Source organism: Onthophagus taurus, chromosome 1 (assembly GCF_036711975.1).
Source record: "Onthophagus taurus isolate NC chromosome 1, IU_Otau_3.0, whole genome shotgun sequence".
Taxonomy (NCBI): Eukaryota; Metazoa; Arthropoda; class Insecta; order Coleoptera; family Scarabaeidae; genus Onthophagus; species Onthophagus taurus.
The window spans coordinates 35,293,466-35,320,925 of NC_091966.1; the positions used below are offsets into that span (position 1 = coordinate 35,293,466).

At 31.6% G+C, this 27,460-nt stretch overlaps 3 protein-coding genes across 4 annotated transcripts in view; 2 read left to right on the plus strand and 1 right to left on the minus strand.

Moving 5' to 3' along the window:
- LOC111425710 (glutathione S-transferase-like) overlaps nucleotides 1-536 on the plus strand; it is a 32,065-nt gene extending 31,529 nt beyond the window's left edge. For both annotated transcript variants that reach the window (XM_071200703.1, XM_023059930.2), the window contains exon 5: nucleotides 39-536. In XM_071200703.1, coding sequence (XP_071056804.1) covers nucleotides 39-206 — 168 coding nt within the window. In that variant the 3' untranslated portion in view covers nucleotides 207-536. The remainder of the gene's footprint in view (nucleotides 1-38) is intronic.
- Nucleotides 524-26,623, minus strand: LOC111425750 (organic cation transporter protein-like). The gene is made up of 8 exons (XM_023059981.2): nucleotides 26,031-26,623; nucleotides 11,095-11,278; nucleotides 10,785-11,043; nucleotides 10,088-10,280; nucleotides 9,603-10,036; nucleotides 2,572-2,747; nucleotides 919-1,091; nucleotides 524-854 (listed from the first exon to the last, which is right to left on the minus strand). The coding sequence occupies exons 1-8, from the start codon at nucleotides 26,405-26,407 to the stop codon at nucleotides 719-721; spliced, it is 1,932 nt and encodes a 643-aa protein (XP_022915749.2). The 5' UTR covers nucleotides 26,408-26,623; the 3' UTR covers nucleotides 524-718.
- On the plus strand, nucleotides 2,742-4,162 carry LOC111425751 (carboxypeptidase B1-like). The gene is made up of 6 exons (XM_071200694.1): nucleotides 2,742-2,943; nucleotides 2,996-3,292; nucleotides 3,345-3,441; nucleotides 3,494-3,699; nucleotides 3,751-3,838; nucleotides 3,891-4,162. Exons 1-6 carry the CDS (start codon nucleotides 2,857-2,859, stop codon nucleotides 4,127-4,129), a joined length of 1,014 nt encoding a protein of 337 aa, XP_071056795.1. The 5' UTR covers nucleotides 2,742-2,856; the 3' UTR covers nucleotides 4,130-4,162.
- Nucleotides 26,624-27,460: the final 837 nt, after the last annotated feature.

The window sequence follows — 27,460 nt, forward strand, 5'->3', positions numbered from 1 at the left end:
ACTTTAAAATGTAACATAAACATTAATTTTCGTTACAGATTACTTGGTGTGACTTTGTATTCGCGGTATCTCTAGAAAGTTTCGAGTTAATCTTCGGTAAAGCTTCATTGGAACGTTATCCTCACCTAAAAGCTTTAAAAGATATGGTCTACGCCCTACCTGCCATCGCGGAATGGGTGAACAAACGTCCGTACACGGATTCCTAAACACAATGCGAAGCACTTCGAAAACGTTTTCGCTCGGAGACTGTCGAAAATATAACGTGTTTGTTCGTTTTATTTCGAAACAACCCTGGAGTATATGGGATTTCTTCCTGTATTTCCAATGTTTACAGACCCAAAAGAGGAATGTCGCTGCTATATTTTTGATAGTCCAACAAAATTTATTTGTACATAATACAATTTAAAGGTAATGTTTCAAGAAAAACATATAATGAATGTTATTGGTAGAGGAAAATAATGTTGTTATTGGCGATGTTGTGTAGATAGTTGTATAATAAGTATAAAATATAAATAAAGAGGAATTAAAAGATGAAATTATTTTTTTTATTTAATTTGGTTTCCGATACAAATTTTTAATCCGGAGGAACAACAATTTAAATTAATTTACGATCACAGTTCGATTATTAATTAATAAATAATTTTATAGCACTCTTACATCTAATTATTAACTAACAACAATACACAGCGATTGGTAACAATTTTTTTACAACTTCGTTTTACACAATTCTATCACTTCCTTTTCTTTGAATGGCATTAGAACGAATTTGACCTCTAAACGATGCTCTTGCGGAAGCTCTAAGCGAACTTCTCTTTCTGAAGTAAGGTGACACCGGTTTTATCTCTTCTTCTTTCCTAAAATGTACCAATAAAATTGTTAATTAATTCACATCTATTTTTTTGTTAAATTTTAACTCACTTTCTTGTACAGGGGAATTCAAGGAATTTCTGATCAAGTCCAAAGTTTTCCCCATCTTGTAAATTTTGTGGTAATTCATGACCTAATGTTTCTGGCAAAAAAAGTGCTAAGATTCCACCAATAATTCCGATTCCACCAAGGATTAATAAAGGAAATGATGGGGAAATATTGGCCTAGAAAGAAAAAAGATCTTAATAAAACACTTTAATTGAAATAAATTCTTATAAGGTGTTAATAAAGTTCTCGTAGGTAATTGAAAGTTACTTGGCGGATAACAGCAACAAACCTTTGAGCATCATGCGATGTATTAAAGTGATATATCACTGAATTAAGCGGAAAATTTCCTATTAGTTCAAAATGGTCACAGAGTTTTGTCCGTATTATATAAGAAAGTTATAACGGCGTAAACATTTACACATGGTTATTATACGCGGATTTTGCAGTTTTTGGGGGAATATGCTTGTATAACCATGCGATCTAATAAAGTTATATACCACTGTATAGAGCAGAAAATTTCCTATATACTCTATATGATCACGGAGTTTTGTCCTAATCATATAAGAAAGTTATGACGCCGTAAACATTTACATATGCAATAATATGTGGTTTTTGTAGTTTTTTTGGGGGAAATGTTTGTGCAAGCATGCGATCTACTAAAGTTATATAGCACTGCATAGAGCGGAAAATTTACTATTAATTTTGTATGGTCACGGAGTTTCGTCCGTATCATATAAAAAAGTTATGACGCCGTAAACATTTACATATGCAATTATACGCGGTTTTTGTAGTTGTTTGGGGGGAAATGCTTCTGCAACCATGCGATCTAATAAAGTTATATACCACTGTATAGAGCAGAAAATTTCCTATATATTCTATATGATCACGGAGTTTTGTCCCAATCATATAAAAAGTTATGACGCCGTAAACATTTATATATGCAATTATACGCGGTTTTTATAGTTTTTTTGGGGGAAATGCTTGTGCAAGCATGCGATCTACTAAAGTTATATACCATTCTATAGAGCGGAAAATTTCCTATAAGTTCTATATGGTCTCGAAGTTTTACCCGTATCATATAAGAAAGTTATTATCCCGAAAGTGATTTAATGTGCTTCAAATAATGCGCCGGTGAAGCTGTTTTTACAAAAAAAAATGGTTTTAGAATCTCGTATTCCATTTTTTTATGCACCAATAGAAAGAGCACAAAATTTCCTATATGATTGATACTGCTTTAGCTTTTTGTTAAAACCAAATAAAAAGTTGCATTAATCAACCAATTCTATGTGTAGGGTTGTTTATTAGGCATGTTTTTTGACCGACGGCAATAAATATTGAAAAGCTGCACACGGGCTTGAACTTTGATAATTTTGAGGTATATTCGGTACACAGCGACGTATTTTTTTCCGCTGTTGATATATATAAGATATTACTTAGATGAAGAAAAGATTAGTATTTTTAGTGGTGTATTTAATATTCCACTATCTCTAAAGACAGCGACGATATCAGCTTATAAAGTAGGTGGAAAACCAACGGTTAAAGTTTGTTGCTATTATTGTGATTTGCATTATTAATTTCTAACATTTTTATTTAAGCACGCTCTAGTTTTACAAGATGACATTGACAGATTGAAGCAAAAAATAAAATAAAACTTACCAAGTAAACAATGAAAGGTGCTAAAATACTAGATACATATCCCATAATATGAATTAGAGCTACTCCTTGTGCTCTAACAACTGTAGGTAATAATTCAGCGGCATATTGAAGACCGATATTATAAGAAATATTAACAGCGAATCTTCCAATAATGGCGAAAGTAGCTGAAGGAATACCTAGAATAATAATTAAAAAATTGATTAATATTGACAACGTCATAATTAGAAATTAAATTTGCAAAATTAACAAGTAATTTTAATCTTTTAAAACAAACCGTTCATAACAATGCGTAACACTAGGAGTTATAAAAATAAATGTGAAAACCTCTGGAAAAAATGTATTTTCTTACATAAATTTCCAAGATACTTTCAGGTATCTAATTTTGGGTAATTAAATAAATTAAAATGTGAGTTGATTTTATCAGATACAAATGTATTTGGAGTTGTTGGCCAAAGTGTTCCCGCGAAGAGTTAAATTATGCCATATCGGTCGAACAATAAGAGGAAGAAAAATAGATATGATTATCATAGCGAAAAATTTGAAAAATAAAAAGTACGCCGTTCTTATCGATGGTGGAATTCACGCGAGAGAATGGATAACAGTAACGTCTGCTTTATATTTTATTAATCATTTAATAAAAAGTCCAAAACTTTTAACTTTTATGGATTTTTATATTATACCATGCCTTAATCCGGACGGATATGAGTACACACATGTTTCGGTGAGTTGAAAATATTTTCTTTATTATACATTTTATTGATTTTTATTTAAAGAACCGTATGTGGAGGAAAAATTTAAACACAAATAAATCGACTTGTGTAAAGAAATTCGGAGTGGATTTAAACCGCAACTTTCCATTTAAATTCGGAGGTGTGTAATTTTGCACTCAACTTAGAGTTAGTAAACTTTAAATGATTTGCAGATCCGAAAGGAAGTAGCGGAAAACGGGAAAGTATGTGCTACCGAGGTGAATTCGCGCTTAGTGAACCAGAAACCTTAGCTTTAGCAACCATATTTAAAAACCTCAAAGATAAATTGAAACTTTACGTATCATTACACGCGTATGGAAATCTTATTATGTATCCATGGGGTTATAAAAATACTTCTCCTTGGGATAGATATGATTTAGTAATTTTAATTTAATAAATTTAAATTTTTTGTTAATTTTTTTAATTGCAGTTTCGTTGTGGTCAGTTATGCAAACAAGCAATGTCAAGATGTGGAGTTGATAGGAAATTTAAAGTGGGTAACATAGCAAAATTTATGTGTAAGTAAGTTAATTATTTCTGTTAAAGCGTCCAAAACATTTTTTGATTTAGATTTAACTTCTGGTTGTTCAGTTGATTATGCAAGAGGTGGGCATGATGTAAAATTTTCTTTTACAATCGAATTGGATAAAGGTGGATCAACTGGTTTTAATCCACAACCAAGCAAGATTTTAGAAATCGGATCCGAATTAACTAACGGTATTGGAGCTATGGTAAGATACGTACATAAATACTATGCGATTAGAGATGGCCGACGAGCTCATTGTAATAGAGAACATTTTGTAATGTAATGGTTGAAAATAAAGTTTTTTTTTAAATCAGTACTAAAATGACTTGTATAACAAATGACCATACTCAAATTTATGCCATTGTCAGCAACTAAGCATACAAAGAGTCCAAAGACACAGATACCACTTTTAATAGTAACCTCACTCGGAGAATTAATACAAAAGACGTGTTCATAAACATACTGCTGTTTTATGATACTTTAAATTTCGTGTAATTTGTGTCAATTACCATGGTATGTAACCAAAATATAACAAATACTAACATGACCTAGAAAAACGTTTGCTCCACACTAAAACGTTTCCATGTTGTCAAATGTACTATCCATGCCATAAGTAAAGACCCCTCAATTTAGAGATCGATATCTTCCCAACCATGCGATAAAAGAAATGGCGGTAAAGTTTGTTGTAATCACTGAACATTTCTATGTAACATGTCTGAATTTGCAAATTTTGGCTTTTGCGGTTTTCTTTTTATCGCGAATTAAATGAAAAAAGTACCTGATTAAGTAGTGTGGGTTGTTTTTGAAGCTTAATCTTCTATCTCACTCAAATCCCAATATATTTAAGTGTTCCTCATCTCATTACCAGTCAAAAAAATTCCGAACTATAAATTCCAAAAAATCAAAAAACTCCCCCTGAAAGCCACAGTATAACATAGAAGCGACAGCAAGGATTAATACCACATAAAAAGCAACCATTTTTGAGGTTAGCACTTATGACTGACGACACACTATGTCTTGTTAATTTTCTGATTGAAAATTTGTGTTTATTTGAACTGTATATTTCACTAATACCGAAAAAAATTAGTAAACCGCATGCTAAGTTAATTAACAAACAATTTCCAACTCTAAGACTGTGTGGAAAGGAATAAATAAGCTGACGCCAACTCCCAATAAAAAGCACAATGTTTTGCAGGAAAGAAAAATTACACATTTTTTTATTGTAATGAAGCTTGGTAAGAAGTACGAAAAGTAGAGAAAGTTTTAATTAAATCAAATTGGTCATTAAGAGAAATAGCATTTGCTGCAAAATTGTTTGATTAAACAACGGATATATTTGAAGAATGATTTGAGGAATACCAAGAATAAAAGAAGGTTTCTTTGCAGTTCCAGAAACGAATAGCTTATGGAAAATCCAATTGGACGGTTAAAAACTGTACGGTGACATCATTTTTTAGAACTAAAATGAGTAGATTAAAGCTTTTTCGGTTATGTAAGAACTGATCTTTACCATTTAACTTCAGCAAGTACTGAAAAGAACGTCATATTACTAGTAGAATTACTTACAGAGAAGCTTCTTCAAATATGAAGGAGGTACAATAACAGAATAAAGGAAATACAAAATATTCTGGAGTTATTTTAAAATATTATTCATTAAAATATCAAAATTAATTTCAATAGTTTATGTGTTAATCATATTTACACTTATTTTAGCTGATTTTGATAATGCTACAGAAAGTAAGAAACATCTTTCAGAAGAGTTGCACCACTTTCCATAAAGATAAAAATTTACGAGGAAGCAGGAGTGTGAAAATGTTTTGGAAGTTTATGTAAATTGCCAAGAATTTGTTACTTTTAAGTTTATCACCTTTTCAGTTTTCATATTAAAAGTTATCAAAAGTTACATATGATGTTCATGTTGCTGCAAAAGGAGCACGGCTTTTATGTTACTGGATTTTCCTACAACATTGAAGTCTTTGTATTGTTTAAATCTCTCTTAGGTCTCAGAAACCAGAAACTTATAAACCATAACAGGAGCTCTAACTCATTTTTCATTGATTTCCGTGTTCTTTAAGATTTAGACATTGACTCAATTATGCACAAAATCATTTCTAAGTCGATTACACACAACTCTATTCGGCCATATGGACACTATAATTCTAATCCTGCTTTAGCAACCGCCTTTGGATGATATACAGGGTGGTTCAGTTTTTAATCGGGAAACTTTACTAGGACGTAGTACTTGCCAAAATAACACAAGTTTTTTATATAAACATAGGGTCGCAACTCTTTTGTTTTCGAGCTATGAGCGATCAAAGTTGAGCTAAAAATTTACATTTTATTATTTATTTCGGCTATAAGTAAACCGAAGAATTTGAAATTTGGTATGTATTTACTACTGATTAACATCTTGTTTTCTAGCATACCTTAAGCTTCCCTAGCGCCCTCTAAGGGGATGAAATTCACCACCCCCTTGGTTCTTTTTAGAAGAACTTTTTAACGCAATGCAATATTAACATAGAAAAATATGGGTTGTACAGCTCATTCTTTAGTGGTTCTTTTTTGTCTCTTTAGTTTTTCTCTTAAAATTGATAGTTTTTGCGTAAAAAAATAAAATATGTTACATTGCGCGGCAAAGCGCTACCTACAAATAAAAAACAAAATTTTAAGTTGGCTATGGAAGATGTAAACTTACCAGGATTTTGGGCTAACACAATAACACAAATTATTTACGATTTCGTCTCTTGACTTGTTTTCTCATTAAAGTAATAAAAAATTTAATTAAATTTAAGTTAAAATAATCATTCAAAAGATAAGTAACATTTAATAATAAATTAAATAGTATACTAAAAAAATGGAAATTACAAGAGAAAAATGTTAAAAAACAAACAGAAAACTAATTAAGAATCAAAATGAAACAAATTTATCAAAAAAACTCATTACAAAAATAAACACAATTAATTTAAAAATTGTTCAAAATGCATGCCATTGTTATCAATGCATTTTTGGCATCTTGTAACAACAGAATTAACTGATGCTAATATTTGAAACGGATTGTTCCTTAAAGTGTTAGCAGCGTCTTTTATTTTTCCCAACAGTTCTTCCCGAGTGTTTATTGGAGCGGCGTAAACTAGATTTTTCATATAGCCCCACACAAAAAAATCTAAAACGTTAAGATCAGGAGACCTTGGTGGCCAGGCAACGGGACCTCGGTTTGCCTCTTGATAATTGACAGGACCTAGTCGTCCTATCCGTCTATGTCCATAACGTGCGTTACACCATGCACGTACGTTAGCGCTGTAATGCGATGGTGCCCCATCCATCTGAAGCCAATGTTGCTCCAGATCACCTAGAGGAACGTCCGATAAACATTCCGCCAAATCGTTTTGCAAAAAATTTAAAAACATCGTTGCGTTCAAACGAGGTGGCAAAAAATAAGGCCCACAGAGGTTATTATTAATGACACCCATCCACACATTAAAACTAAACTCTGTTTGGTAGGTTTTTGGACGTATTGCATGGGGATTTTCATGCTCCCAACTATGTAAGTTATGGTAATTTACGACACCCCTTCTTGTAAACGTGGCTTCATCTGTCCACAAAATCTTCTTACACAAATTTTGGTCACGTTCAACAGACTGTACAAACCACCTACAGAAAGTTACTCTTTTAGGACCATCTTCAGGTCTTAAATTTTGTACAGGTTGAAAACGATAGGGTTTCCTGTGGTCCTTCTTCAGAGTTCGTAAAATTGTACTTCTTGAGTCTCGTAAATTTTGAGCTTGAAGTAGTCTAGCAGCTATGCGACTGCTTAATGTGCTGTCATTATCAAAAAGGTTTAAAATTGCTCTATGGTTTCTGTTATTTTGATTATTTCGTACTTGCTGGGTATTTAAACCATATTGTCGAAAACGTTGATGTGTATTGATAAATACCTGAGGATCAGGACATCTTCTATTAGGAAACCTTCTAGCGTATTCTCTAGATGCCGCTTCCGCATTTCCATCACAAAAACCATAAATAAAATGAATGTCTGCGTATTCTTCTGTCGAAAATAATCGTGGCATGATCAATTTTTCGTAGTATTTTAAACAATGATCAACAATAAAAAAATAATGATACTTTTACTTAATAACAATCAAGAAATATTTTCAATAATTGTCAACAATTAAGAGGATTTAACGTAACTAACAGCTCGTCTCAATACAAACATAAATTGTTTTTTGAAAATCAAAGCCAACTTTTAGAGTAATTTTAGCTAAGCATGGCGGTACATGGCACGACATTCCATTTTTTTACACAAAAACTATCAATTTTAGGAAAAAAACTAAAGAGACAAAAAAGTACCACTAAAGAATGAGCTTTATAACCAATATTTTTTTATGTTAATACTCCATGGCGTTAAAAAGTTCTTCTAAAAAGAACCAAGGGGGTGGTGAATTTCATCCCCTTAGAGGGCGCTAGGGAAGCTTAAGGTATGCTAGAAAACAAGATGTTAACCAGTAGTAAATACATACCAAATTTCAAATTCTTCGGTTTACTTATAGCAGAAATAAATAATAAAATGTAAATTTTTAGCTCAACTTTGATCGCTCATAGCTCGAAAACAAAAGAGTTGCGACCCTATGTTTATATAAAAAACTTGTGTTATTTTGGCAAGTACTACGTCCTAGTAAAGTTTCCCGATTAAAAACTGAACCACCCTGTATATTTCACAACTACTAATGGATGGATAAATAAATATATTGCAAACTCTTACATCTTATTCGGCTGCTGTTTTTAGATGGTTGAGCTATTTGAACAAGATCTTGGACAATTAGCGAAAACTTGATGACTGCGCCATTAGAATCTCTAAGAAGTTTTACAGGTACTATTCCTTCAACCAGAAATCTGGGTTTGATCGGTAATAGAGACCAAGACAGTGAACGCACAGAATAACCAGAAGTGACACTGGCAGTATCCTGCCAAATCTTTACCACCAATAGCAACATACCTTGGCAACTCGCTATATTTGGCGTCAGATTTGGCGGGTGTCACTTCTGGTTATTCTGTGGTTCGTCATTGAAACAGTACATGCTATTAAAACTGATAAAAGTTTTGTTCAAAAGATGGATACTGTGTCTGCTTTGACTGCCACAACACGGCGACATTCGAAGTTTATGTCTGAAAGGATGAAAAACATCCATGAGTTTGTATTTGGAGAAATGTATTGATCAAACGACTCTTGGTTAAAAAACTTGTCGAATTCAGAACTATTGTTCACTCCTACAAGGAATTTACAAGAACAGACGACAATTATAGAAAAATAACTAAAGTAGAGAATACAACTAAGCTTTATTCCTATTTATTTTGCAATACATTTTTTTTAAGTATTATTAGTCATTAATGTGTTTTTGTTTTTATTTACTTCTATAAAAAATAAATAAGACAAAATACCAGAGTTACATTAATTTTGAAATAGGGCTGTTTCTGTTCCTTTATGGTCAACTTGGATACTTTACTTTACATGAACTATCCTAGTAATACTTTGAACGCTGTATAAAAACTAGGACCTGGACTAATTCAAGGTTTTGTAATAAATCTCAATACATATTTTCTAATAATTCCTTTTCTGGGAAAACAAACTAAGTAACTTTACAATTGGAATTGATGAAGTTGGGTTGAAAATATCTCAAGAAGTAAAAAGTTTAGGAGATGAAAATCTAAATTCTATGCATAAGTCCATGTGAAATAAATAATTATTTTATTATATTTACCGTAAGGTACAGTTGTAGCCAATATACTAAAGATTCCACTCAAAACCATTGTTCCAAACGCCAACCATCTTCTTCCCCAAACATCCAAAATAACGGTAAGTAAAGTATCAGCTGGAAACTCCGTTATTGATGCAATTGTGAATGTTAAGAAAATATCCAATCCTAAAGATCCAACGTTTCTCACATGACCATCAAAAGTTAAAGAAATAGCCATCCAAATAACAATTAAAAGCAATGTAACTTTTCTCAATCTGGGCGTTTTAAATAAATCCAAAACTGAATAGTTTTTAGAGTTTTCTTCTTCTTTTAAAGCAGCGTTACAACCATCTTCGAATTTTTTGTATATTTCTTCTTTGATATCAACTTTATTAATTCTTTGAAATTTTCTTAAAATATCAATAGCCTTATTAATTTTACCTTGAGAAGCTAACCATCTACAAAAAATAAAAATGTTATTTATATATTTTTAAATTTATATTATTTACCTTGCTGATTCTGGTACAAACCAAGGTGTTAATAATGCCAATGCAAGAGGTGCCGATGTAACAATAGATAAAAGTTTCCAATCGGCTAAAGCTAAGGCCATCCAAGGTAAAATACAAGCAGCAAATGTAAAGAAAATTGCAATTGACATATTCGCAACGAATGTTCTCCACTTTGGTCCAACATATTCTAACACTAAAATCGTATAAATAAATTAATGTAATTAAAGTTTATTGATTAATTAAAAGAATTCAAACTGATTGGTTATTGAAAGCAAAAAGAAATATTGACGTGAAACCTTGGTGTACATTTCAGAATTTATTTCAAAAATAATATATAAAATTAATGATATTTAAATAAGTTAATTAAAGTTGTAAACTAGTTGAGTACTAGTACTCAATAAATTTTCAACGAGTTATTTCAACCGTCACATTATGTGACAAGCTCGTTTCGTTGCAAATAACTCCTTGAGTTAGAAACAAAGAAAAATTCATGTTCAGCATTTCAAATCGAATACATTTCCAATTAAGCTATCACACATAAGACATACTTGAATCTTGAATAAAATCGAATGGAAACGGTCCTTGATATAATCGAACCATTCCAATCTATATTACTTTTCCATTTACTACCAATTCAATTTAAATCAGATTAAGTGAGTTGAGGTCAAATAAAGATTCACGATTAAAATTTACTCACCCAAAATATACATCATTGTAAAACAATTATCGAAAGCCATTCCAACTAAAAATCTGCAAACGCAAAATGACCAAAATGTTGTACAAAATGCGGTTGCAACTCCACCAATTAAACCGACGATATTTGTTCCGACTAATGATGGTATTCTACCATATCTATCTGCTATCCAGCCGAAAACTAATCCGCCTAAAATGGCACCGCAAAAAAATATTGCTTGAGCTATCGTTGGTAAAGTTGAATTTTCACAAACCCAATCCAACTAAAATTAATTAAAAATAAATATTTTCAATAAATAATCATAATATCTTACATCTGTAGCTATAGTATTGTATGGCACATCAGTAAAATTATATTCCCAACCATGCAAACATGGTATTGTCGGCCATTCCTTATTGGGTTGTTTAGTTCCATTAAGAAGAATTTCAGTAAAATTAACACCGTACATTGAACACTTTGCGAAACTTTCATCCGTTTGTGGAATAGCCAAAACTTTTCTGAAACACAAAATATGTATTAATAAACATTTATTTTAATAAATTTAAATAATTTTAAATATATTATTAAAGTTTTTTTTAAATTATTGGATTAAGTAGTTTTTACGCTTTTAAATAATTAACCTTGCTCCAGCTGATCACAAACCGTATTAAACGATATCCATATAAATTTAAAACAATTCCCTGGTTACAATTGCAAAACTAACCGCATAAACTTTTATTACCTTCAATATAAGAAGTTTAAACAAAGGAATTTATTCTAAACGAGTTAAGAATTAAAAACTAACCAAGATTTAATCCGAACACACAATTTAATCTGGCGCTTACAAGTTTTGCAATAAATCAAAAATGTTTTAAAGAAAGAATTGCTGACGGTTGCGTGTTGAAACTAGTTCGTGAACTTGCAATTTGACCCTGTGCCGGGTCATTAAGAGGGTATTTTTCGTTCTTAAATCAAACATAATTAACACTCGGGGAAAGAAACGTTATGAAATGAACGGTTTAGTTGCGAAAAGAGATTTAAAAATATTAATAGAGTAAAATCTCGTGATAACGGTTAATATAGGGAGTGTATTGGTTATAGCCATAAGTTCGTTAATGAAAAATTTTTAATTTGCACTTTAAACAGTTTGAATGAATAATTTTAATGCACATAAAGTCGAATAGCTATCCACACCGTTGCGTTCTTTATTAGTTAGTTCAATAAAAACATACAACAATTTAGCGTTGAATAACAACTAAAACTAGAAGTACTAGAACTAACACTAGATCTAGAACTAGACACATTCGGGTTTAGCCGTCTTAAGAAACTTAGGGCTAAACCCGAATGTTTCTAGTTCTAGGTCTAGTGTTAGTTCTACATTTAATTTAATAAAAATATATAACAATCTAGCACTGAATAACAACTAAAACTAGAACTAACACTAGACCTAGAACTAGAAAGTTTCGGATTTAGACGAAAGTCTTCAGACGCACGGCTAAACCCGAATATTTCTAGTTCTAGGTCTAGTGTTAGTTCTAGTTTTAGATCAATGAAAAATATACAACAATCTAACGCTGAATAACAACTAAAACAAGAACTAACACTAGCATTAGAACTAACACTAGACCTAGTACTAGAATCATTCAGATTTAGCCGTCTTAAAAGACGTACGGCTAAACCCGAATATTTCTAGTTCTAGGTCTAGTGTTAGTTCTACTTTTAGTTCAACAAAAATATAGAACAATCTAACGCTGAATAACAATTAAAACTAAAACCACCGTTCTTGATTTATACATCGTATAAACACCTCGGGAAATACCCCGAGTTTATCTATGAACATGGTATAAAGCAACTTGGGAATAACCCGAGTTGAATTCATATCTATGAGCTCAAACATTTATATTTGAATATACTGATGTATTAAGTAGATAATATTAATAGTATAACTTAAAAATATTTTGCCTTTAATGAGATCCGTTATATCGAGGTTTTACTGTACATAAATGTGACATTTTCTATTTAAATCATTACAAATCAGTTCATAATTATCTGTTGCATTATTTATTTATTCTTGGATATTATAATTTTTATCTCGTAACATTCCATTTTTCTCTTTTTTACAATTGAAGAAAAAACATCAATAAATCAATGTTAGTTATGGACTTAAAATATGTATGTTGGGGACTTTATTATTTAAAAGTAATTTTTTTTGTACTTTCTTATTTTTTTTTTGTAACGTTCACCATCGGCCTTGCACGTTCTCGTTAGAACAAGAAGCCAACAAAGATATTTTGCGGAATTTCAAAGTGCAACGCACTTATATGGTGCAAAGAAAATAAACAATTAACCGTGTAAATGAAACCACTGAAAAGTATGACATAAATATTTTATTAGATACTTTATATGAGTTATTAAGTTTGTTCTCGAAGTGTTAACATGCAAATTTGAAAAAAAAATTAGAAATAAAGGAGGAAGGCGGTGTTGTAAGTAAACCGGGTTTTGTTGAAACAAATCGGCGAAGTGAAACGGATTTTAATCTGAGTTGTTTAAAATTTATCAATGAGGTTAAAATTTTATATTTAGAAAAGTAATATTTCATGGTCGATTAAATGTTTTTTGGAATATTCTGTTGCCGACGATTATTTCGACAGTTTTATACGGATGTAGATCCGGGTTGATAAATCCCTCATAAATTTTCAATATTAATTAAAATTTAAAGCCGCCACAGCTTCAAATTTACAATTCAATTAAATAATTTTTGGTGAATTATCTTTAGTCACGTCATGTCAAATCGATCGCACTTTAAGATATCAAACAAACAAAAGTAAAATAAGAGGAAATAATAAAACAGTTGATCTCTAAAACTTAAAGATATTTGTTGCTTATTTTATAACTATTTATTAAAACTCTAATTTATTATATTCTTTTAATACGACTGTCGTATGCTCTAAAAAATGTATAAAAATATTATTCTGTTTAAATATTTTTTTCTTAGAAACTAATATTTAAAAACGGTGGTTTATTAAAAAGTTGAGAATTTTCTAAAGTTGCAAAACGATACCTTAACTAATCGATTTTTTATAATTTTTTTAGCATTAATTTAATCCTTAATAACGACCAAAAATTGTTTGGTACTAACAAGTGAAATCTTAAGAACATAAAGATATTGTTAAAATCACTCTTTTTCATTAAACAACTTGTTATTTTATTACATTTTCGCTATTGTGGGATATAATACATCTCTAAATGTAATTTATCTTTATCCTGTAATTAATTATTCCAGACCTATAAACAAGATCTCAAGTTCTTTGATCACAAATAACTCAGATAGTTATATAAATCATGAAAACATTCCAGTAGATTTATCAAGCCACGATCTTATTCAATGTGATATTACATCTGCGCAGAATTTACTATACAGACGAGATGAATATGGTTAATAAGAATTTATGGGTAATTCATATTTGTAAACAAGTGTTACTCAAATGCACGAAATCTCTTGTGCCATAATCAATTAGAAATCGTTGGAAATCAACCCACATTAAATTTTTGAGTACTAAATTCTGACTTTCGTATTTATAATACTTAAGATATTTTAGTACCATCACAATACGTCCAAAAAATAAAGTATACTTGAATATAATATTTTCAATTGATAATTAGCTTCTAATACTCTCGGTGTATATCCCCAATAGGGATTAAGAGGTGAATCTTAATTTTTGATATTTTTAAAAGGAAAAATAGGACGTATGTTCTCCAGAACTAAAGACTGCAGCATCTTTTAACTACACTGGATAATTCGAATAGACCCTCTGGTAAGAGTAATAATTTTTGAATTTTTCAAAAAACCATTGCAACCTCTACAGCGTCTTTATAATTCGAGTAAGCTTTTTTGTACACTTTTTGCCTATCGACAACCCCAAATTTGCCGTAGACAGAGAAATAAATTTTTAATTTAAATGTAGAAATCATAATCTATGTTTTTTACAGCATTTATTTTCTTCAGACTCAAAAACTGCAGCATCCTAAGATTTCCCTAGATAATTTCAAGTAGGACTTCTACTACTCGGTATTGAGGGTGCACATAGACCCCCATTTTTGCCATAGGTACAAAAGTGTATATTTTGGAATTTACTATTTCAATAGTAAACATAGAATTTATTATCTCAAGAACTAGAAACTCCACATTCTGGAGTACTTAATATAATTCAAGCAGACCCTCTAGTTCATTTCTTGCTATAAATACCCCCAGATTTGTCGTAAGGCGGAGGAGTATATTTTTTGATTTCCGTGACTTTTACCAGGCCATAGAAAATACAAGTTTACGCTAGCTATACATTTTTCCCACCTGCCTGACGCTTTGTGTATGCAACGCCTAAAAACTGTTATTCTTTTGAAGTAAATCAAAGTAATCTAGCCATTTCTGCAAGAACCGAAGTGCTGTTCAGCAAGTGCGTATCCCATCGATGCAAATAAATAGAGATCGTACGAAGCCAAGTCTGGTGAGTAAGCAGCATGCGAAATTATTTTTTCAACGAAATACTTCAATCGTTTCCTTGATCAGTTTTGCGATGTATACATTATCTTGTCAAAAATTCTAAAAACCTAACGAATCAGGTTTCAGCAGCTCACAATAGGTCCTGCTGATCCCACTACACACAGAGTTTTCCGTACATAGCGATTTGGCCTCGCCAGCCACAATTCGATGGAATTTCGCAAGTGGTTTTCTGATTTTTCTGCTGTTTTTCATTCAGTTCATGTTGAATGTATTTTCTCATCTTCTGAATTCTTCCCACGGCTTGCAAACGTATGGAGACGACTTCTTATGTCACATACAATCGATCCGTGAGTTATTGTTGCGCTTGAGCGCCATCTCATCCAGCAATTCTTCCAATTCTCTGTGTTAACTAACGCAATTATAAACTATGCTCTTCTATGAAACTTATATGTTATGAGTTACAGATTTGTGTCATATGCCAACGAATGCAAATGGTGCCAATGACAGCTAGGGCCATCTATGGGCAAATGCCAGCTTTATATTTACACACCATCTACCAATATAGTAGATGAACCATTGAATGTTTGCCACCATTGTTCTCTATCTCTTACTTCTCTCTTCCAATTCCTGCATCCTAGGATTTTTTTTGTCAACATCAACATCAACCCTTGCATTTTTCTGTTTATTAGCATTCTAGGAAGCCATTTTTCTTTCATCCTCAAAATATAACCCGCCTATTGTAGTCTCAGGATTCTGATATAATTGGATAAATCTGATATCTGGAGTTGATGGTATAATTCATAATTATGTCGACGTCTCCACTCATTGTTTGGACTCTTCTCCTTCTTCAATTGGGACTAAAAATGTCCTCAAGGGTTTTCTCTTAAATATATCAATATCGTTCGTTAGTTTTTGGGTTAAAATCCATCTTATTAGACTTGAATATGTTTGCAAGTGCAAAATATGCTTTGTTAGCTTCGTTCATTTACTCCCAAGTAATTACACACTTTTACAGGCTGAATTTGGTTCTCCGTAAACTTGTTAATCAGAATTTTGGTTCTGCTTTGGAGCACGTTCAATCTGCATTTTTTATTGTTCTACTTACAATGTTCTGTCAATAGGTTTATTATTTCAATTTTCCTTAGTAAATAGTCAAGAGCGACATTAAATAATGTTTCAGTTAGTTGTTTCTTCACTCATGCCTCTGTGTTGATTTAGTCTTATAAATATCTTACAGTTAAATATACCCCATACACACAAAAGGACACATTCTTATGTATGGGGTATATTATTACCTTGTGGCATGTCGTTGTTATACCTTCCTTTCAATCGAGATATGTAAAATGTCGTTGAGACTTTCACTTCTCATTCTGAACAGTTCTGAGGGAATATGTTGTATGGCTAGTGCTGAAGTTTCATCTATTATAGTGGGTTCCATTACTTCATGTTCTTGTTGTTCCCACTCTTCATTTTCTGAGCACTTTTCCTCATCTAGCATTAATTCGATTCTCAGCAATTCGTTCAAATATTCCTTCCGAGTATGTTTAATTTCTTCGATATCACTAAATATTCGACAGAATATAATCTCATTCCTTTTAGACTTTCATGCAGCCAATGTGTACATTTTCGGATTAGATTAACATTTTAAGTCAAAGAAATTAATTAGAGAAGATAAATAATAAATAATTACTTAAATATTTTTCATATTTATTTTATTAGACAAAATTGACAAAAATAATAAAATGCCCATAAATCCCATAAATCTTAAAGTCAATGAAAAATAGAAAAAGAAATAGAATCAAAGCTCCCATATACAACGTATCATCTGAGTTATATGGTTATAATTTTAGAACTACTACACAATTCACTTAATCCCAATAAAATATGCACCTGTACGGTCTAAAAAAAATTGTGCACGTCCTTCAATGACATAACGAATGCGTGAATCGAGTGCGAAGAAGGATTTCTAAAACTAGGACGAGAATGCCAATGTTAATGCAACAAACCAGTCAATCCAACCAACCAAAACGAATCAGCGACTACCACCACTTGTTTGCAAACTTTAAACAGGAAGAGGGATACGATATCAGCAAACTGAAACGAATGTTGTCAGGCAATAAATGATAAATTGGCTATAATTCGCGGACGTATACTCGTCGATTCAATCGGTTTCATTTGCATTCGACCGTTGCAAAACTTGTTTCTGCTCTATTTGTATCGAAAAGCGCGTAAACTTGCATATTACATCGTATTTCTGCGCACGAGTCCGATTCTTTTTTCGCTACTTAATTTTTTTTTGTTGCAATTTTTTCACCACCGTAGAAATATGGGTCAGGTTTATAGAAAGTGTGACATTAAGATAATAAAATTTGACGATTAATTATTAATTTTCATTACCATATTACAAAGTTATGTAATTATACCACAAGTTTACAAATTAATTAAAGTTTCGGTACTCAAAATCTCTTATTCTCTATAAAGTTATAACGAAGTGGATTTGTTAATTAATTATGAACCGTACCTAGATCGTCTAAATAATTTAAGACCGATTAGTTAACGAATTTGGATGTTTACTCAATTCGGACTAATTTTATTGTTCCGAAATTGTGCAAGTATCGCAAATAAACGAGGCGTTCGCCGTTTAATAATAGTTTCCTCATTTAATAGTTTCACTAAATTTAATCGTTTCTCAATTTAATTTCATTTTAATCAACAATTCAAATTTAAATTTTATGTATAAACGACTGAATATCTTACTAATTGACATAAAATCTATAGTTAAAAGAAATTAGACCGCAAATATAAATTTCCACGTCCAAGATCGTCGAGGAAACCGCAAATTATAACATATTAGGAATGTTATTAGTCATTCCAATATTAATCAAGTCAAGTTTTAAGTTATTAATCTTAATCTTTTTTTGAAAAGTTTTAAATTAATTATTTTAATATTTTTAAAAATAAATTTCATTTTATTTTTCAAAGTTAATTAATATTGAAACTTGGTGCTATTTATAAACGAACTGGGATGTTGTAAGCTGGTCATGGTCACTAAGTTCCATGCTACACAAGAAACAACGACAAGAAACAATGAAGAAGTCGGCAACAAAGCTATTTTAATTGTATTTTTTCAATGATTATTATTTTTTATTTAACCCTCATTTCGTAATTCCATATTTCTATATTTTTGTTAACACGTTACGTGTTAAGTCGTTAACTCACGTCGACGTTTTCTGTTAGATTATAGAAGGTTAAGTGCACTCGCTCAGTTTTCCAAACAAGGTTCTGGAATTTCAACTAGAATGTTTAATTGATGATCTCGATATCAAATTGAAAATGCGAAACTATTCGTTACAATATTAATTCCACGGTTATATAGATATTTCGATAAAGATCGAAATGTTGTCTTATTTACCAGGTATTTCAAGCCTTGGTTGATTACTTTACTCGGTTTTAATTACGATATGACAACCACTATATGGTTTCTTTAATAACGACACGAATGTGATTGTACGCTCGGTTAACTAAAGTAGTCATAAAAGAAGTTTTGCAATCTAGGTAATTAAAATATCTGTTTTAAGATTGTAAGAAATATTTAATGTTTTATTAATGAAAACAATTTGTCATTAAATTTAATAAGTTTCTTTAATTCAACATATATTTACATTAAATTGTATTATTTCTAGATCATTTATACAGATTTACAGATACCCAACCCAACCCATAAAACTTAACACACCTTACAATCTTTTTTTTTCAATTTTATTTCATAATTCTTTTACTTTAACCGTTCAAGATTATTTAATACCGATCTATTTTAAGATTGAGAAAATGTATAATAGTTGCAACATCCACAAAGGTCTCCAAGTAATTTTCAACGTTATTTCCCGTTTCTTCAACGATGCCAATTAACCGAAATTGTAATGAATTGACCTCAAGGGTACGGCTTCTTAATTAAGCACAAGAACACGATCTTGAAAATTGACGAGGATTTTATTAATCGTCATGTAAGCACGCAAACATTCTTTTCTATTTTGGTTTCATGGGAATGAAGTATTTTTAAATATTTGTTTTATATTGTTTACGAAAGTTGATTACAAAAATTGGAAAATAAATCCGTTAGAGCACAAAATTGGAAAATAATAAACAATTATCGTTTTGTAAACGGTTATTTTGTAAACATAATGTGTGTTGGGATTATTTGTTTTTTGTACAGAAAAATTGTAATTTTGTAATAAAATTGGATTTGGCATATTTGATAATCTCGCCAGACGTAAATAAACAATGAGTGATTAAAGAGTAATAAACAACATACACTCAGCGGTATAAAAAACGGATCACCTAAAATTATGACCAGTTTCAAACTGCAATAACTTTTGAAAGTATTGCTCAATTTGAATAAGGTTTTTTTATTTAAAAGGTCTACTCTTTGCCAATATTCTGTAGGTGCCTTTCCCCATTTTGGCGCTCTTCAATTTCAACAATGGTGAATAACGCTAATGGGTGTTTTCTTCCTACACTTTGAAGCTTACTGTGGGATGCACCAAGAAACGAAATTAATTTTAAACATAAGGAGCTTCTACTGTTGTTAACAGCAAAGTTACAAGCTCTATAAGCAGCTTCTTCGGCAGCGTCATCAGAAATTAAAACAAGTCAGAGAAATTGACGAAAACATTTCAGTGACGTTTAGTGTCGTTGACTATTGGTAGACATGAAAAATGCCTTTAAGTCTTACAGAGTACGGTTTATCGCGTCATTCATTCGGCAGACTAGCACTTTCATCCTGGGTCAGGAAGAAGACGCAGAAAAAGTTGAAGTAATCACTTTGTTTAATATCACCATGTCGTTTTAGCAAGCTAGTTCTCCATTGTTGACCTCATTTGCTAGAACCTATCAGCATTCTTTTTACATTGAATTCTCTACCCAAAAACTTTTTTTAGACAATCTCTTCTTATTAACTCTGGAGCGGTAGCGCTTCTCAGACTCCAAGTGCCATATAACCGTATGCAAAAAGGTAACCATATGTGATGACACCTTTCAAAACCTTCTTAATGTTCAGTATACCACTTGTTCGTGCAGTGACACCACTATAAATTGATTTGGGACATATTATGGAAACGTTTACGATCCTATTAAACACTGCTACGGTAACTGAATTGGTCAAAGCATATCAAAGTATAGTGTTTGATGTTTGTTTGATCACTCCAGTGGTGAAACATCAGCAGATTCCTAGTTTCACTGGAAAAGAAGGGTTTATTTTGAAAAAAACAACGCTTACATCCAAATGTGCGAAGTTCGAAAGATAAATCTTTAATTGATTGCTGGAACTTCTTTCCGAAGATTTTTTTTATCTCTTTTTCATCTTTTTTCGAAGATATGTTGAGAATAATTGTTGATCATATACAGGGTGTCCCGTTAAGCGTACGGAGCGGCTGTATCTCAACAACGGTAAGGCCTAGAGGTTTGGAAAAAAAATCTTTATAAGCAAAGTGGGCAAGAGAAATAGCTGGAAATTATTTTGAAGTTCGTAATTCGACCGCTAGGGGGCGTAACTGCCATAGAGAAACATAAAATTCCCGCTATCTCAGAAAGTTAGACGATGAGCTATAACTTTGACAACATCATTTAGTAGCTTGGGTAATACCGCATCTCTTTTGTTTTGCAATATTTTTCATATCTGTCATAATAAGGGAGGGGGAGGCCAATGCGTTTTCAAATGTTTACATTTTAATATCTCCTGGACCATTCAACCGATTTAAATATTTTTGGTCTTGTTTGAAAGAGCATTTCATGCTCTTTTAAAAGATATTTTCAGTAAGACCGCTTGATTTAAAACAAATAAGCTAGAGGGCGTTATCTGCAGCGGTTATATATTTTTGTGATTTCTGAAAAAAAGTTAAATGGAACGGTACTATTTACTTCACAGACCGTTAATCACCATAAAATTTGCTAAATATTAGTGAAAACCGCATCTCGATATCTCCATCCATTCTCGAATTATAAAAGAAAATGTTAAAAATTCGTATATCTTAATCGGATCAAGTTACCTTAGGAAACAAATAAGAGAGCACAAAAATTTATTGCCTAGACCCTTTATCCAAGCTTAGAACTGCTTCAAAACTACTTTTGAGGCGTGTTTAAAAGCTAACGGATCAATGAAACATCAACAATGATAATAAAACAAAATGAACCAAAACACGTAGAATAACTTAAATTTTTGGCAAAAATAACTCACTAATGAGCGAAATGCCTTCCATAAACCTCGATGCATTTATTTAATCTAGTTTCGACGAAAAAAAAGCGCTGCTTAAGTCTCTTCCCTGGACACGTTTTTACTGGTATTTAGTGTTTTGTCATATTTTCCCTGGTTATTGGTTTTTCTTGAAAAGTCAGGTCGTTTAGTCTACCCAATAGATAAAGGGGTGAATGCAATGTGGGTTTTGCTCGAACCAAGAATGCATATTATGCAAGTTTACATCAGCTTGCTTTACATAGCATTTGTGATAAAAGGTTTGGATTTGCCCAAATCATATTTAAAAGTCAATGGTAATAGTTCAGTCTGTTATCATAATCGGTATCTGTTAAGGCCTGATGTAAAACAACGTGGTGGAGATATTATTCTCTTGAGAACTCTTGTGGACAATTGTTTTCGGAATTCCCAGATTATGTGGGATCACATTGCGCACCAATATGATTTACGAATTCATAGAGATGTCTGAATGGGCTACACGTTGCCAGTTTTCCGTAATCGCTAAGTCAATCTTAAAAACACTTCTAGAGAAAAATGTCTTTCTTTGTCGTAATTGCATTGCACATTTTTGGCATGCAGTTGCATCGTATTCGAAACATTGAAAATAAATCATGATACGTTCTATCATACGCTTCTGCGTTAGTAAATGACATGTTTAGAGTTACCATGGTTATGTGATTTGTTTTTCTCGATGAGGTAACTGGATCCGATTGATGGCACTCGAGTTTTTAACATTTTCTTTTATAACTCGAGAACGGGTGGCGATATAGAGATGCGGTTTTCACTAAAATTTAGCAAATTTGAAAGTGACTAAGGGTCTGTGAAGTAAATAGTATCGTTCCATTTAACTTTTCTTCAAAAATCACAAAAATATGTAATCGCTGCAGATAACGTCCTCTAGCTCATTTGTTCTAAAGCAGACGGTCTTACTGAAAATATCTTTAAAAAGAGCATAAAATGCTCTTTCAAACAACACCAAAAACATTCAAATCGGTTGAATGGTCTAGGAGATATTACAATGTAAACATATGAAAACGCATTGGCCTCCCCCTCCCTTATTATGACAGATATGAGAAATATCGCAAAACAAAAGCGATGCGGTATTATCCAAGCTATTAAATGATGTTGTCAAAGTTATAGCTCATCGTCTAAGTTTCTGAGATAGCGGGAACGTTATGTTTCTCAATGGCAGTTACGCCCTCTAGCGGTCGAATTACGAACTTCAAAATAATTTCCAGCTATTTCTCTTGGTCACTTTGCTTATAAGGATTTTTTTCCCCAACCTCTTGGACTTACCGTTCTAGAGATACAGCCGCTCCGTACGCTTAACGGGACACCCTGTACATAAAAGAATAAGTCAAAAAAGAGGGAAAGTTACAGCAGGACCCTTTTAGGTTTACTTTATTCAGCTGGCTGTTTGAAGAGTCATAGATTGAGTATCTCTTTTTTAACTTAAACATCTTCGATATAATGACTTGGATACAAAACTGAGACAGTTATCTGATAATTTGCACTTATCAGAAACTTCTTTACAATATTTGGAAGGAATTTATAAACAGCAAAAGCTACCATGAACTGATGCTTTGGGAAATTTATTGTCTTAAGCCTTAAGCCTTATCATCCAAAACTTATTAACACTTATATGTAGTGTTTTTTGCACTAAACTACATCCTTTATGACTTATAAATAATAGTTATGCAGTTAGTGCGTTGCATCGGAAACAAAGCTTCCAGTGCACTAGGAATATTACAAGGAATTAAAAAATTTGATAAACTCATTTTCTGCTCAAAATTTCTTCTCGGCGAAACACCCTCAGATAGTATCAGAATAAATAGTATCACATCTACTTCTAGGGCTACGATGAATTAAAAAGGTGGTTTTCAACAACTTGTAATTACTCAAATCTCGTAAGCATAACTTCCAGCTTTTCCCAATTATTCATTTTGATAAGCAGTTCTTTATTTATTATTATACAGGGTGATTCACATAAGAACCCACACAGAGCAGGGACATGTAGAGGACAATAAATTAAGATGATTTAACGTAACTTACCTCTATACTAAGTTGTACACCTGAGGAGTTATAGGCCTTCAAAGTTGGCTCTTAAATTTTTAAAAAGTTCAATATCTTCGTAATACATTAAGCTAGAAAAACCAAATTTGGTATATGTTATAAGTGTACCAAGGGTATTAATTGGTAGCAAATTGAGATCAATTGAGGCATTTCAAAGGGTTGATTATGGGTGATGGTCCCCTAAATGTTGACAGATTTTTTTAACCTTTTGGTGGATTTAATACATTATTACGTCATTTCATGTGGAATTTAATTCTAAAACTTTTTTTACTCTTATTATTTTTTAAAAAACTTTGTCGTTTTCATAAAAAAATCAAATAACTAAAGACACGTATTTCGTTAATGCTACTTAAAATCATCGAAAATTTAGTAGTCTGCTGTGAAATTGTACGTCAAACTTGACAAATAGGTTATAAAACCTTGTTGTCAAATAATTTTATAACCTTTTTGTCAAGTTTGACGTACAATTTCATAGCCAACTACTGAATTTTCGCTTTTGAATTTACGAAATAAGTGTCTTTAGTTATTTAAGTTTTTTATGAAAACGACAAAGTTTTTTAAAAAATAATAAGAGTAAGAAAAGTTTTAGAATTAAATTCCACATGAAATGAAGTAATAATGTATTAAATCCGTCAAAAGGTTAAAAAGATCTGTCAAAATTTAGGGTACCATCACCCATAATCAACCCTTTGAAATGCCTCAATTGATCTCAACTTGCTACCAATTAATACCCTTGGTACACTCATAACGTATACCAAATTTGGTATTTCTAGCTTACTGTATTACGAAGATATTGAATGTTTTAAAAATTTAACACTAAACTTTGAAGGCCTATAACTCTTCAAGGATACAACTTGGTATAGAGATAAGTTTCGTTAAATCATCTTAATTTATTGTCCTCTACATGTTCCTCCTCTGTGTCGGTTCTTATGTGAATCACCCTGTATATTGTATATTTATATCTGAAGATCATATGGTCATACCGATGATGTGAAAAATCTTGACATTTATTAACAAGGTACTATGAATTACCAATCATATGATACTTTTATTGTAATCATTTTGAAAAATCTGTACAAAACAGTTGCTTAAGATTATACCACATGGTTTAGTACCATTTCAAAGATCTAACTCGAAAAAGATGGTTTACTGCTTTATTTAAACCGCCTCTGAAATGGCCAATAAGAAGATAAATCTATGTATAGAGTAATATGGTTAAAGTTAACAAATCCAAGGAAAGAAAATATTCACAAAACGTTGATTTGAATTTTCTTGTATGACTTTTGATGATATCTTCGGAATGATAACATCAAAGTGAGCTGTCCCTAAACCTCTCACTAAGACGATGGTGATGGCTTTCATTCTCAAACAAGATTTTCACCAAAATTTCTAATCTCAAAAAAAAAATGGAATTTTGAAAGTACACGATACATAACAAGAAACAAGGGTTGTCCAAAAAGATGTTACCACTCATACGGTACTATATCATGTTTAATCTCTTATTGTTGAAGACTAAATAAGACTTATTTTAGAAGAAAATAGGATTGAAATAGTTTGGGTGAAAATATTTGGGTTACTTATGACTTATGACATTTAACATTCGTTGAGTATATAAGAAACTTGTGGGCATGGATGTGTGACCAATGTCTAAAAGGAAACAGCGAACTACCCAGATGTATTTGAACGGAAGGTTAACATCATAAATGTTGAAAGTGCAACGATTACATGACCAGGAATGTCAAGTACAACATTAGCATTAGATACCGGAATCGTTTGGACCAGATTCAAATGAACTTAAATTTTGCATTACCTACACATTTTAATGAATACCTTAGTAAATTCCATAAAATAACCTTTTGAAGCTTTAGACTTTGATTAAACCGAAGCTAAATCTATGAATGATCTATAATATAAGTTATCACAACCTATACTTTTTTGTAGGTGGCATTATACTGGATTTTCAAATAAATGTTATTCATAATTTATGATTTATGTTATGAAGATGCTGATAACTTATTTATAACTTGCTAATTTCTAAATCAAATACAATAACGCATCGCTACGCATCGTAATAAATCTTTTGATTGCAAATTTTGCCTATAATGCGGGGTTTTTCTAATGTTGTGATGTATATCATTTATATATACTCTGTGATTGAAAGGTGATTGAAACGAGTATAATGATAATTAGCTATATTAACACTATAACGCTAAACTAAATTTTTGTCAGTCAGGTGTAAACCAAAATGATTAGAAAACTAACATATGTTCTTTTAAAAAGATAAATCCTATATTTTATTAAAATTAAAATAAAGTAAATTTAAAATTATTTACTTTGATTGGAAACAATTATAAAAACAATTAAACAGTTATCGTTAAACCAATAAAACATCGATCATAAATATTTATTTTTAATATTATTACAACACTACAATAAAAAAGAATATTCTTACCTTTGTTCAACAGTTAAATTTTCCAATTCAGGTACCCTACACCAATATTGTTCCGGATTAACAGTTATAAAAATTTGTGAAAAATACACCCACGCAACAAAAAATGCAAAGGGTATCATCAACAAAAACAGTATTTTTTGATAATTTCCAAATTCACCAATATGCGGTAACAAATCATCGAAATCGAAACCATCTTCTTCATCAACTTTTTTTTTCTCTTCATTCACCGTCTTGTTATTACGATTATTGTTGTCCTCGACGAAACCATTGTTTGAAAATCCACTCGATGTCATCTCAAGGGAAACGTTATTCTTCTTGGTCTCGGAAGAAGAATCGTTTTCGTTGCCGTGGATATCATTATGTTCTTGAGGAGGCATGATTTAATTTTTAATTTAAAAATTTAGCGCAAAAAATTATTAAAGAGGATATCGCGGCCAGGCTAACCAATTTCACTACTTCTTCGGACGTAACACCGGAAAAGAGAATTGGTAATTCCCAACCAACCGTCGATGGTTCGTTTATGGTGCGGACTAAGTTGTAAGTTGAAGATAGCAATGTTTTTATAGGAGAGAGTTAAAGGCCACCGCGAATAATCTCCGTATAGTATGCTAAAAGTACTTCAATCCCACCACGTTAAACTTAAAACAGATTGTACTCATTTCGATGACGTAGATTTTGGATTTTTGCGGTTTTTAATCTAAATTATTCAGCAGAAAACATATTAATTGAGATATTATTTTTTTTTGTGGTCATCAGCAACTTCCTCTGTTCCGTATTAAAAGTTGACTCATCTTAATAATGGGTTATTTACTTTTTTCTATACACTTAAATAAGATTCATTATATTATAACAAAATATTATTGACTGATTAAAGGGAGATTTGAGTGAATGAAAATCCAAAATAACTTTAAAAAAAATTTCAAATAAGTAGATGCTGTTATTAATTTATCTATAAAATAATACTACATTACATTATTAGATCTAACGCTTCCTACATAATGGAGTGATGCATAATACATAAAAGCTAATTGTATTTCCATTTTCTAAAGTCCACAAATTGATTGAAGTCACATCGAAAGTATCATTTCTGCATTTTCTGATCTTATTAATATGAAAACAAACAAGTTTTGTTTCTATGATTATATAAAGCGTATTCCATCCTCTTGAGTTAATTTTTGCTTGTTGTCGGCGATGGATACTTCGAATTAAATTAAGTATAATATTCTGGTCGATGTTATTCCCTGGAGTTGGAAACATGTTCCCTGGAGTTCATGTCTAGCATCACCAAATAAAATAATCTAACACCTACTTGAACCAGATATTCATAACTCTGGCTGTATGAAATGTGACGTTTTCCAGAACTATTAAAAGTCTCGTAGCAATAAATCTTTCTCCTGGTCTTCTTCAAACTCGCCGATATTTGTTTGTGC